At 45.6% G+C, this 13,275-nt stretch overlaps 1 protein-coding gene across 11 annotated transcripts in view; it reads right to left on the reverse strand.

The window, feature by feature from the left end:
• Positions 1 to 13,275, reverse strand: part of LOC115198815 (filamin-C) — an 85,072-nt gene that overhangs the window by 7,838 nt on the left and 63,959 nt on the right. For 3 of the 11 annotated variants that reach the window (XM_029761111.1, XM_029761115.1, XM_029761120.1), the window contains 20 exons: positions 12,042 to 12,215; positions 10,704 to 10,866; positions 10,205 to 10,365; positions 8,459 to 8,626; positions 8,202 to 8,325; positions 7,777 to 7,933; positions 7,330 to 7,446; positions 6,416 to 6,605; positions 6,257 to 6,280; positions 5,857 to 6,104; positions 5,042 to 5,134; positions 4,477 to 4,576; positions 4,219 to 4,359; positions 3,981 to 4,109; positions 3,593 to 3,766; positions 3,181 to 3,342; positions 2,761 to 2,964; positions 1,348 to 1,500; positions 1,109 to 1,231; positions 579 to 854 (listed from right to left, as the gene is read on the reverse strand). In XM_029761111.1, the coding sequence (XP_029616971.1) occupies positions 579 to 854; positions 1,109 to 1,231; positions 1,348 to 1,500; positions 2,761 to 2,964; positions 3,181 to 3,342; positions 3,593 to 3,766; positions 3,981 to 4,109; positions 4,219 to 4,359; positions 4,477 to 4,576; positions 5,042 to 5,134; positions 5,857 to 6,104; positions 6,257 to 6,280; positions 6,416 to 6,605; positions 7,330 to 7,446; positions 7,777 to 7,933; positions 8,202 to 8,325; positions 8,459 to 8,626; positions 10,205 to 10,365; positions 10,704 to 10,866; positions 12,042 to 12,215 (3,081 nt within the window). The remainder of the gene's footprint in view (positions 1 to 578; positions 855 to 1,108; positions 1,232 to 1,347; positions 1,501 to 2,760; positions 2,965 to 3,180; positions 3,343 to 3,592; positions 3,767 to 3,980; positions 4,110 to 4,218; positions 4,360 to 4,476; positions 4,577 to 5,041; positions 5,135 to 5,856; positions 6,105 to 6,256; positions 6,281 to 6,415; positions 6,606 to 7,329; positions 7,447 to 7,776; positions 7,934 to 8,201; positions 8,326 to 8,458; positions 8,627 to 10,204; positions 10,366 to 10,703; positions 10,867 to 12,041; positions 12,216 to 13,275) is intronic. The other 8 variants (XM_029761114.1, XM_029761116.1, XM_029761112.1 and 5 more) reach the window with 7 other exon arrangements.

Below are 13,275 nucleotides of genomic sequence, written 5' to 3' on the forward strand. Positions count from 1 at the left end.
AGAGGGATGAAGAAAGAGAGAGGAGGAGGAGAGAAGGACACAAGGAGGAGAAGTACTTCAGACAAACGTCAAAATACTGTTCACTCTTCAAACACTCAGGTTGTCAGTAAGGGCAGTGGAGAATCAGAGAGACTGTATGAGGTTAGTCAGACTGAGATGTGGATTCAGCGGTGTGTGGATCAGTCTCTGGCTCTGTGTGATGTCAGAGTAAGATGGCTGGGTCACAGAGGTGACAGCCATTAACTGCTCTCCTTTAAACGCCCTCCTATAAATTCCAATCTGGGACAATGGGAGAAACATGGAGCGACTCCCCAACTCAACACACACGAAGGCACACACATGAATTAATATCCAGACATGTTAATACCAGATCTATAAAATGGACTATTTACATATATCATTGCATCATGCAATTTTTTATATTTTTTATTCAACTTAATCAAGCAGTAGTTTGACATACATTTGTATTCTAGATGTATTTATTATTCTGGATTAAAACAAAAAAGCCAAATTGGACACTCAACACAAAACACACACATTCCGAATCAATTAATCGGCATTAGACAGGCCTCACACACCCTCTTGTGTCACACACACACCCTCTTGAGGCTGTCTGGTAGTGGCTGGTATCCCACTGAAGCCTGTGAGACTCTGACTCCCCAGGAACTCTCCAAACACGTCCCTGAAGGGGTCTCCCCCGACCTGGGTACTCTCCTCCACGCGCACTTCCCGCTTGGTCTCCCCCGCCTGTGTCTTACTAATCTCTGTGCGCTCCGTGCGCGTGTACGTGTGACTGCTGCGCGTGAAAGTGCGCGTATGCCGTTCCTGGGCCGACACCATCTGAAACCAGTTACCTACAGAGGGTGGAAGGGTGGAAGGAGGGAGGGAAGGAAGGAGGAAGAAAGAGCAAGAGATGAAAATAGAACTATGCAGTAGGAAGACCAAGCAAGGCGTCACAACAGTGTGTAATAAAGGTATGTGAAAGCATGTGACTGCACAAGGAGAGGAAGACAAGAGAAAAGGAGGGATGGTAGATAGAAAGGAGGAGAGCCAGTGGGCTTTTTGGAATCCCAATCCTTGACCACACACAGACCATAACGGTTCTCACCTGGTATTTTGAGGTTGAGGTCACAGGTGCTGCCCACAGTAGCAATGGATGGAGCATGTCTCTTCCTAGTGATGCTCTCTTTCACCCTGCCCTCACCACACACCTTCACCGTGAAAGGACTTCCTGTTGGATAGACCAATCACAGCCTGTCAGTCTGTTTAGTCTGTTTAGATAGGAGCTGAATTGTATACAGGCATGTTGTAAGACACCCGAGGCCACCTGAGGCCCCCTGAACTAACCTGGGACGTGCTGGTCGGCGAACTTGATGTTGATTATGTAATTTCCTGGTTCAGTAGGACAGTAGGTCACCTTACAGGTACCATCCTCCACATCCTCACAGTTAATATCCACCTTACTGGGACCCTCGATAGACAGACCCAGACCACCATAACCTGATAGAGAGAAAGGGAGAGAAGAGGGAGGGAGGGAAAGAGAGAGACATGAGAAGAGTAGAGAGAAGATGTCACAGTCGACGATGAGTGTTGGTTACACCAGCCATATCCACATTGTAATGGAAAATTGTAATTTATGCAGTCATTTTGAGTATTATTAACAGTAAAATATGTGAAACATTTTACTGCAGCATACTGTAAATGATGGTCCATTGTGGGAACTGTTTGTAGGCAGGGAAATTATTGCTGTATTTTGAATGGTACACTGTAAAAACCATAACTTGTTTTTACGGTAACTTACTGGCAGCCTGTTACATGTAAATTACTGTAAAAAAAAAAGGTACAGTATATTATTGTAATTCCAAAGAAACTTTTGATTAACAGTACATTATTGTAAAGAAAGCACTTACTGCAAAAACAAGTTAAGTGTACTGTAATTCTATCCCACAGAATACGGTATCGTACTGGATTTTTGGAGTGCCAAAAAGCTTTTGACCACTAGTGGGTGCACAGTATTGTTGATTCTGGCTCATTAACATATTTGAGGCGTGCCTTGTTATAGGCTATATTTGTTGCACCCGTTAGTGAAAATGCTGTACTAATTTAACTTGCATATGGTATTAGTACCCATCAATTTAGAAGGTATAGGGCACAGATTGGAAAGGCAGAAAGTCTTCAACCTTAAATGGTTGAGCATTTTGCTATGTCCTTTTGGTCTGTTTTGCCCTGTGGTCACTGCCAGTTTGGAAGTTTTTGTTAAGGCCTCTAGAAATGCAAGTGATATAAAACACAAAATATTAATTGATATGCTGTAAAGAAAAACACATTACCTACGTAGCAGCCAATCTCCTTACACCAATCACATGTAATTACAGTCAAATACTGTCAAATACAAACCCTAATCCCTTCAATGAATTTCATCCATCCATCCATTTATTCATTACGATTACAGTAGCATTTACTTTTTTACAGTATAATACAGTCAATTCTACGGTATTGTACTGTGTGTCATTACACAGTACTTGCTTTGATACAGTATTTAGATAACAGTAGGTGTACTGCAATATGAAATACAATACCTTACTTGCCAATGAGATGCCTGCAAGTTACTGACAAATTCACGGCAACCCTTTTACAGTGCATACACCGCAAAAATGATTAACTTAAAACTTCTGAACGTCTAAAGTTGAATATTATCTTAACCCTCTACTATGTTCAATAGTAACTTGTCACAATGAATACCAATGAAAACACCCTCACCTGCGTTCCTGGTGTCAACTATGAACTCAGCCACCTCAAAGATGTGTCCCTCCACCAGTCCCTGGCCAAACACCTTGACCTTGCTGGCGTCCCCGATCTCTGACTGGCCCACCATGATCTTGAAGGGGCTGTTGGTCACGTGCGTCCCGTTCTTCTTCACACTCACAACATGCTCCCCTACCTCCTTAGGAGTGAATGAGATACCTAGAGAGGAGGACGGATAGAGGAGAACGCAATCAGGTACATGGAATGACTATATCTGTGCCTCTTTATGGTTCAAACATACAAAAGTTTACCCTTGCTGCTATCTTACCAGGTCTCTTTCGACACAAAAAAAGAGTTTTACACAACTAACAGTTGTGTTACTGACTAAATAATAGATTCATAAACTTTGTGACCCGGGCCTGGTGAGTGGCTCACCGATGTGTCGATTGGGCAGTCTCTTGAGGAGGCAGGGTTCCTCGTTGCCCGACGGTGCTCTGATGCTCGCTGTCAGGCTGCTCAGGTCTGTCTCTGAGATCTTCAGTGACACGTCTGTTGCCGTGCCGACGTTGAGCTGGGATGTCCTCATAGTGTCATCTCCTACAGGGGAGAGAAGGACAGAAGAGAACAAGAATGAAGGCGAGAAAATGAAAAGCAAATAATGCATTTAATGAATGCAACCTTTGGCTTGCTCTAGCCTTGTTGCATATTACAATCTCTCTCTCACACACACACACACACACACACACACACACACACACACACACACACACACACACACACACACACACACACACACACACACACACACACACACACACACACACACACACACACACACAGTCATTACCTGTGATCTTGGCAGTGAAGGGGCTGCCGGCGATGTGTTTATTGTCAAACTTGACGATGATGTTGTAGTCTCCTGGTACAGTGGGAAGGTAGGACACAGTACAGGTTCCATCCTTATTATCCTTACAGTTGATCTCTGCCTTAGAGGGACCTTCCACCGCCAGGGACAGACCACCTAGACATGAGAGAGAGAAAGACAGGAAGAGCAGAAGTGAGGAGAGATGGGGGAATGTCGGGGGAGACAGAAGGGGTGAGAGAGGGAGGGAGGAAAAACAGACAGAGGGAAAGGGATTGAAGACTTTGAGAATTGTTGAATACCATTTTTAATACCATGATAGAATTTGACCATAGCACAGTAGTGTATGGTATAATTTGGTTTAGTTCCTTACCTTCCCCTGCATCCTTGGTGACAATGGTGAAGGTGGCAGGTTTGTTGACCATGCCGTGACTCAGACCAGGACCATAGGCTGTCACATGACCACTGTTAATGGCATCTACATAGAACTGGAGGGGACTTCCTGTGATGGAACAGCAAGAAACGACCAATTATAGATCTACTTCCTGTATTGAATTTGTGTGTGTGTGTGTTTGTTTATGAGTGTGTGTGTTCCTCTATGCAACATGTACCTGGGATGTGGTTTCCGTCATATTTGATGTCCATCTCGTGCAGGCCTTTCTCTGTAGGGGCGTACTTCACTGTGACTGTCCCATCTTTGTTGTCTGTGATGTTAGGACGGGCTGTCTTACCCGAGGGCATACGCACCTCACCTGGAAACACACACACACACATACATAGGTAAATTATTATCATTCATATCACAGGAAACACCACACACACACACACACACACACACACACAATTGTCAGACATTAGTTAAATCTCACCTGTGATCTCTCCCTTCTGAACGGTGAATGGAATGACCAGGTTGAAGGGGCGGAGCATAGGTTCCATGATATCCCCGGGGGTGACGGGCTCCTCTGTGGCCTATGAAAGGGAAATGATTAAATTAACATTGGCATTCTGGTCTATATCTCTGCTCAGGGACAGTACGAGGGGATGGAGGTGAAAGCACAGCCCAGACACAGGCCCTGACTCTGGGCAGACAGGACAGGCGAGAGTCCAGGCTTTGAAGGCCTGAGCGATATGAAGATAAGCTGAAATAAAAACAGTCAAAGCGATGCGAAAGCGTCTCATGCGCACACAACAGACACATAGATGCTCAATGGCTATCGCCATAAAGGAGACAAGCAAAACAGAAATGAAGTGGACATACAATGACTCTTTGCGAGCAGCATCAGAGGACAAGCAACACAGAGGTTTTTGAGATGGAAAGTAAAGTAGGAATCATGGCGTTGGGATATGAAGGAGGTGGGTAAGCTGAAGGAGAGGGTGGAGGTAAGTGCTGGCAGGGTGGGGTGGGGTGAGGGGGGGTTTGGGGTAGGTTTATACCCAGTGAGGGGGGTAGCCCTGGTAGGCCTGGTAGGGCTGTTGTAACTGGAGCTTGTCACACGGTTCCTCTATTATAGGGACGGTATCACTGGCCTGGTGGGGAGGGTAAGTCACACGTTTAGGAAGACTTCATAGAAATCGACGAATTACTCATCATATTTCTATGGGTAGCTTACAAATCACCATGCGTACACGGTTATAGTAATCCTCCGAGGATTATCGTACGCTCGTGTAAGTGGCACACCATGCGCAACTCCTAAGTTATCATGGAACTATGTAATACATTTAAGCAATAAGGCCCGAGGAGGTGTGGTATGTGGCCAATATACCACGGCTAAGGGCTATTCTTACGCACGACGCAACATGTAGTGCCTGGACACGTAGTGCCTGGACACGTAGTGCCTGGACACGTAGTGCCTGGACACAGCCCTTAGCCGTGGTATATTGGCCATATATCACAAACTCCAGAGGGGCCTTATTGCTATTATAAACTGGTTACCAACGTAATTAGAGCAGTAAAACTAAAAACAAAAAAACCTGTGGTATACGGTATGATATACCATGGCTTTCAGCCAATCAGAATTCAGGGCTCAAACCACACAATATGTAATTACTGTTATATGATATGAGTCAAACCTACTGTATGGGAACCAGCCTAGAGAGCACACAACATCGTGTCACATCATAATGTTACAGAAGACATTCAATGAATGAAACACATTTATGGCAACACTTTGACAAACAAACCCCACTTTCCCAACAAATTCAGGTAAGGACTACAGTACCCATGATTCACTGTGTCAGAAAGTACTCACCACCACGTGGAAGGGGCTGTTTGGAATGTGTTCTCCTCCAAAGCGGATGGTGATGACGTATTTCCCAGGTTCCGGAGCCGTGTAGTAGATGTCAAAAGTTCCGTCGGAATTCTCCACCACGTCCACGTCTAGCTCCGCCCCATCTGGCGTCGACACCTTACAGGTCACCTTTCCCTTCCCAGCAGCTTTTGCGTCCACGGTGATGACGGTCTCCTCGCCGATCTGGATGGTGGGTCCGAGGCCTGAACCTGTTGAGAATGATTGACATGTAAGGAGACCATACACAACTACTGAAACTATCCCGTCATCACTAAACATCAAGTCAATATAATCACATGCTGTACATATACTGATATGCATGCTAGTTTTCAGAAGAATTAGCATGTTTAGGAATGCTCACCCAATCCATGTCCTCCAATGGAAACTGTAAATAGAAAATAAAACCATAATTTAAGCTACATCAAGCTACATCATCAGAGCAATGACTATCCAGGCCTTCCTCCATAGAGATATACAGTATAGATATAGATATACATTCACATATAGTCCTCTCACTGACCTGTGACCAGACACTTGCTGGCGTCTCCAGTGGGCAGGGCATGGATACGATAGGGTGAGTAGGGAATCTCGTCTCCTCCATACTTGATGGTGATGGTGTAGCGCCCTGCCATGTCTGGTACATAGGACACTGTGTACGTCCCATCTCTGTTGTCACGGATATTGGCCTTTTTTGGCTTGCCTTCTGGGTCCTACAGGTATAGGGATATGGTATGAGTGTGTGCGTGTGTGCACTCATGTAAACTGTACATTTTCTATGTATGTCATCTTTTCAACATGATGCTACATATATCTGTGCACAATGCAACAATGGGAATGATTATCTTTGTTTCTGTTTAGGGAAGCGCCATTTTCTACAGTTAGTGGGATAAAGAAAACCACATTAACCAATTAGCCAAACCCAATGGAGGTCAGTCCACACAGACTGGGGAGGAGAGACATTGAGGGGATGGAGAATGTCTTTCATGTGTACTACTGCTTAGGAGAAACGTTCACTTTCAAACATCCAACATCCAAGACATCCCTGTTCCTCCCTGGTCCTCCTCCAGGTTCTTGATGTGTACTGTCCCAGCTCATCACAGCACCACAATTGTTTCAGTGAAGTTTCAGCCAGGGAGTCAAGTTAATCCTTTGTTTACACATTGTTTTAACTTTGGTCTACAATCCCTTTTTTTATCTGGTTTACAATCCCTTCCGTCCTCTCTCACAATAAGAAGAGAGGAGAGTGAAAGGAGACATAGAGATTACAAAATAATCCTCCCAGGGTCCTCAGCAAGTACAAAAAAAGACAAGGGACAAAGGAACGAGGGGACTAGGGAAGAAGGGGACGAAAAGGGAACAAGAGGGAGAGGGGAGACGGCAGACAGCGTGAGGGGTGAAAGAGAAGAGGCCAGAAAAAGGAAGAGCAGGCCTTACGGAGCCTTTCTTAAGAATACTGAAGGGTATGGTCCCCTTGACTATATGCTTCTCCCATACTCTCCTGCCCCAGTCCTCCACAAACACTGAGGCCTCGCGCCTGGACCCATCCGGACCCTGCAGACAAGTCAACAGGCAGACACATCACAGCCACAACCCAACCACATCCCAGATCAGGGAGGAGCAGAGAGAAAGGAATGGGTAGAATGGGTGGAGGGGTGGACTTGACATGTTTTTTTTAAATTAAACACACAATAAGAAAATAAGGTAGAAATGTCCAAATTGGTAATAAGTATGAATCATAACAGCAAGATTGAAGAGATGTTTATCATCTTAAGACTAAAGAAAAAGAAGTGGAGGTTTTAAATAGGGAGGACAACGGTTGAGCTCACAGTCTATGAGAGTTTCCTGTCTAGAAAGGAAGTGACAGAGGAAGAGGTGACTCACCAGTATCTGCACAGTGAGCAGGCCTTCGCCAGCATCGCGGGCATCGATGGTGAACTCCACGGGCAGGCTGGCAGGCACACCCTGGGCATTCAAACCTGGCCCACTGGCACGCACCTTACTGGCATCATGAGCAGGCAATGTCTTGATCTTATACGGACTGCAGAGAGAAACAAATTACATAATTTGAAAGAAAGGCATGTCACGACTGAACTAGTTATGAAAGATCAAGCAAGACATAAGATATCAATCTCTCAAGGATTTAAATGTTTCAGTTCAACTGAATTTCCACTTCAAGAAAGGAAAAGAGGATCAAGAGAGAATGACAGAGGGATGAAAACATTGCGTAGTCAGTACAAAGATTTTATGAAAACATCAAAGATGTTTCTCTGTGATCACAGTTTGGTTCCTCCTCCTCCTGTCCTGACCTGCGGGGGACCTCCTGGTCAGCGTACTTCACACACACGGTGTACGGGCCGTCCTTGGCCGGGGTGTAGGTCGCTGTGTGTGTTCCGTCTCCGTTATCTGTGATGTTCACTGGCTCGGCCACTCCTGAGGCAGGAAGTAATTAAATATTGATCACAGTCTGAAACCTTAAAACTTCACAGCCAACAAAAGCTATTTGGTGTGTGCGGAGGGAGGGGGGTGTCTGTGTGTGTGTCTCTCTCTTTCTCTCTCCTCTTACCAGTAGGTCCGTACAGCACCACTCCCAGAGGGGCGAGGCCAGCCTTGCTGGTGTCCACAGTGAAGGTCTGAGGAACATGGGCTCTGACTCCACTACCCAGCCCTGGGCCTGAACACCTCACCTTACTTGGGTCCACCAGCTCTCTCACTGGCACACGGAAAGGACTCCCTGCAACACACACACACACAGACAGGAAGGAATTGCACACGTGTAGGTATACAGGTCAAGTGTACATTGATGAGTATTAATTTGTTTATGTACCTCTGAAAGCCCTGACAAAGTAAAACATTCTCATTACATACTTGTAGTATGTGTTAAACAGGCCCTGACAAGATATTCGAGTGACCGCTCTAACAATGGAAATACATGTCCTCAAAGATGGAAAGCAGGCAAGGGAAGATAAGATCAGATGGGACCATTCTAGCCAATGAGAGGGCAGATCTGCATGTTTACAACAGGCCATAGAAATTTAAAGAAAATCATAGTTCCAATAATTGCTTCTAATAAAACAGATGTATGTCCTTGAACCGACTATTTTAAATTGCACACAGAAGAAGTTATAAGGGTAATTTAGTTGCTAAAGGCAGCCTCCAGTAGCCCGGCCGGCCTTCAACTTGAGTTACTCAATGAGGGGGGAGCACTGAGTTAGCATGCAACGTCACTGTCACGACTTCTGCCGGAGTCGGTCCCTCTCCTTGTTCGAGCGGCGTTCGGCGGTCGACGTCACCGGCCTTCTAGCCATCACCGATCCACTTTTCATTTTCCATTTGTTTTGTCTTTGGTTTTTACACACCTGGTTTCAATTCCCCCATTTACATGTTCATTATTTAACCCTCTGGTTTCCCCCATGTTTGTGTGCGTGTTTGTTTTATTGTAAGGCTGTATCTGACGGCTGGTATATTGTTACCGGGTTTTGTTATTACGCCCGTTTATTTTGTGGTACCGGTATTTTTCCAGCACCATAGTATTGTGTTTATACTGGTGTTTTCTTGAATTAAATACCTTGTCCACACATCCCAGCTCTCTTGCGCCTGACTCCTTTCACCAGTTACCCACAGCCTTGACAGTCACTTCCTTGAGTAGCTCAAACTGCTCATGTTATGTCTACATGAGAAGTCATTTTAACAGACTTAATTTGGCTTCCAAGCACTATTGAGTCTTCACATAGGAATGAATGGTGTCACGTGATCAATGGTTTTGTCCATTCATATATACAGTCATTGGGAAGCCCTCAATGGCAATGTCCATGTTAAAACGGGTTATATCCATGATGAGTCCTCTATCTCTATGACATGCATAACTCCGATAAACGTTTTTTTTCAGAGTTGCCAAAATGCCACGTGGGTCCAATTATATCAATGCATTCGTGACAAGCTAGCCATTACAAAACTTCTATTCGATCAAATAACCCTAACCTAGCAAATTAGCGATTAAACTCTCTCATTGACCTCCATACAAAAATTCCTCACTTCGTTGGCTTATTTTCATGGACAGATTTTGGGCAGAGTAAACATCTCGCTTCACTTCATCCTCTCTGACCAAGCAAAACATTCTCATTCCATACTTATAGCATGTGGTATATACAGGTCTAGTGTACATCGATACACATACCTTTTTGAAAGCCGAGACCAATCAAAACATCTTCCATAACACTAACAACACTCTTTTTCAACCAATCAAGAATAGTTTAAATTCTTTCCAACAGGAAGTGAACGGGCTCTCAGAAGAAGTGACATCATAAAGTACCTGGGATGGGCAAGCCTCCGAAGGTAATGTTGACGTCATAGTCTCCCGGGGTGAAGGGGATGTACTCTACACTGCAGCTGCCATCTTTATTGTCCTTACAGGACATCTTAGCCTCTGATGGACCCTCGATGGCCAGGCCCAGACCCCCTGTACCAGCACCCCTGGAGGGAGGGAGGGAGGGAGGGAGGGAGGGAGGGAGGGAGGGAGGGAGGGAGAGAAAGAGAGAGGGATGGTGAAGAGGGAGGAGAGAAGAATGTTTTACCTAAAAGCTAAGTTGAAACAAACCAGTATCTCATAACTGAGAAAAACAATTGCCACACCATTTAACCTTTCTCACCCTACTTACACAACATTTCAGCCATGTAATTTTCACCCCAGTTTGTGCCCAGTGTGTACCCCCTGAACAGAGTGACAAAGGGATGCAGTGGGGCTCTCTGATGGAAGCCTTATGTTCCACATGGTAAGGATGATGATTATATAAGTAAGTTAGTGTGTGTACCTGGTTTCCACGGTGAAGCGGTTGGGTTTGTTGACCAGGCCCTCCTCCAGACCAGGACCGTAGGCTCTGACACGGCTGGGGTCACAACCCTCCGTTACCGGAACACGGAACGGACTGTTAGGCACCGCCACATCATCATACAGCACCTCAATCAGGTGCATCCCTGAACACACACACACACACACACACAGGGAGAGAACACACACAGTAAGACAGTACACACACACACACACACAAAAGCACATTTGACTAATTTCTTTTGAAAGCAGTGTGACCTCCAAAAAAAACAATCTCAACCACGAATCACTGTGGCCATCGCTAGAGGAATACTGATTAGATTACTAAGCTGCTACAAAAACTGTATGTGTGTGTGACCTTCATTATGAAAAGTCGATGTCGAAGAGGCTGCCACAAGGTTGTGTATTTCTGTCCCCCAATCCAGCGGGCTGAGGCCTGGACGTAGCAGACATCCCCTATTAGTGGAAAACCATCTGCCTTCCCTCTATAGCCAGTCACCGGCTACTAATACCTCTCTCCCCCTCCCCCCCTCTCTCCCTCCCCCTCTCCTCCTCCCCCTCTCCCTCACTCTCCTCCCTCTCTCTCCCCTCTCTCTCTCCCCTCTCTACCTTATCCTCCCTCTTTCTGTTCTGTGTGTCTCTCTGATCTTCGCTCTCCCTTTTCCAAGTAATCTCAAAGTGTGTGCTCTCTTTCCCCGTTGTGTCCTCAACAACCTGGGCCTATATATACACACACATCAACCCCCTCCCACTTCTCAATAACTCACAAATATTCACAAATGATATCACAGTATGAGTGCTGATCTACGATCAGATCCCCCCAAACCGATCCTATATCAGTGCTCCTACTCATAGCCACTCTGTGAATATGGGCCAAGGGGCCTACACTGGGAGAAATCACACTGCTTCCTGGCAGGCTAGAGTATGTTAAAGTCATGAAGGGCAGACCAGCTGAGCTCGGCTCTTTTCCCCATGGCTAAAGGGGAGGGAAAACAGTTAGTTTTATGAAAGCCACAAGGTTTATTTTTGGGGAATTACGACGTGCTGGAAAAACATTCATAAAACAAGGTGAGCACCAAGGCTACCCAGACTCCCTCACTTCAGGCCTCAGAGGGGCTATAAGTCAATCAGATATGTGTACTGAGGCGGCTCAGGGCTCATTCGGGTACAATAACATCCAAGGCAATCTAATGACTTTCCTATGAGTTTTGATGTTATGTATGGTAGATAATACATTGTGCCTGATATTCTGCTCCATCATAATGTCCTCTAGATAGAATGTACATCACACTATTGGTGCAGTTGCATGACTCAGCCTTACCATCCTCATAGGCAGTGTATTCCACTCTGTAGGTGCCTTCTCCCTTGTCAGTGATGTAGGCGTCTGTGTTGGCGCCTGAAGGGTTGACGATGCGGGCCTTGACATGGCTGCTCCCGGTCTTGCTCTTGGCACGGGCATCCACGATGAAATGGGTGGTCACCTCCCTCAGGACCCCTGTGGACAACACAGATGCAGTAGGTATGTGGAGCTTGGTTGATTTGTCTGTCTCTCACAGGTGATGTGTCTGTCTGTCTGTCTGTCTGTCTGTCTGTCTGTCTGTCTGTCTGTCTGTCTGTCTGTCTGTCTGTCTGTCTGTCTGTCTGTCTGTCTGTCTGTCTGTCTGTCTGTCTGTCTGTCTGTACTTCTGTCTTTGTCCCTTGTTCTCTGATCCACAGGAGGTTGGTGGCACCTTAAATGGGGAGGATGGGCTTGTGATAATGACTGCAGCGGAATCAGTGGAATGGTATCATATACATCATGCACATGGTTTCCAGGTGGTTGATGCCATTCCATTTGCTCCATTCTGGCCATTATTATGAGCCGTCCTCCCCTCAGCAGCCTCCTGCACTCTGATCGCAATTTTTTTCTCTCTATGTGATAGACACACATTTCTCTTTCTCCCCCTTTCTATCTCTAACTTTTCCCTAGGGATCTAAGGTTAGACTAATTCGAGAGCAGGTCTGTCTGAGTTAACATAAACCTCCATTGACAGCCGCACGTCTGCGTCTGCAGTACCGATTCCACTGGCTTTAAAAGCCCAGCCAATCACTGCCAATCAGGAACACATCCAGCCAATCACAAAGCAATTACAACCCCTCACTGTCAGACATGGCCAATCAGGATCGTCCAAGTCTAATCAAAGCCAGACAGGGCTGTGCAGGCCAGTAATGTCAGTCAAGCTGTGGTCAGGTTGCTACGGCTAATTGTCAGTTTATTTTCCTTCCTCTACAGACAGAAAGAGGTAAGGGAGGGAGAATAGGATTGGGAGAGAAAGGACAGAGAGAGAGAAAGAAGGAAAGAGAGAAAGAGAGAGATAAATGATCAAATACACAGACCACAAATTTAGCACTGCCACACTCTATTAAGCAGGTTTTGAGTGTAGGCTATTCCCCTGACATCTGGAACCAAGGACTGAAAATGGAGACAAATTTGATCAATTACTGTGGCATTTGTGTCAACAGAAACCTGGCAAAAATACTCTGCGCCATCATGAACAGCATACTACTACACAATG

This window comes from Salmo trutta, chromosome 8, assembly GCF_901001165.1.
Source record: "Salmo trutta chromosome 8, fSalTru1.1, whole genome shotgun sequence".
Taxonomy (NCBI): Eukaryota; Metazoa; Chordata; class Actinopteri; order Salmoniformes; family Salmonidae; genus Salmo; species Salmo trutta.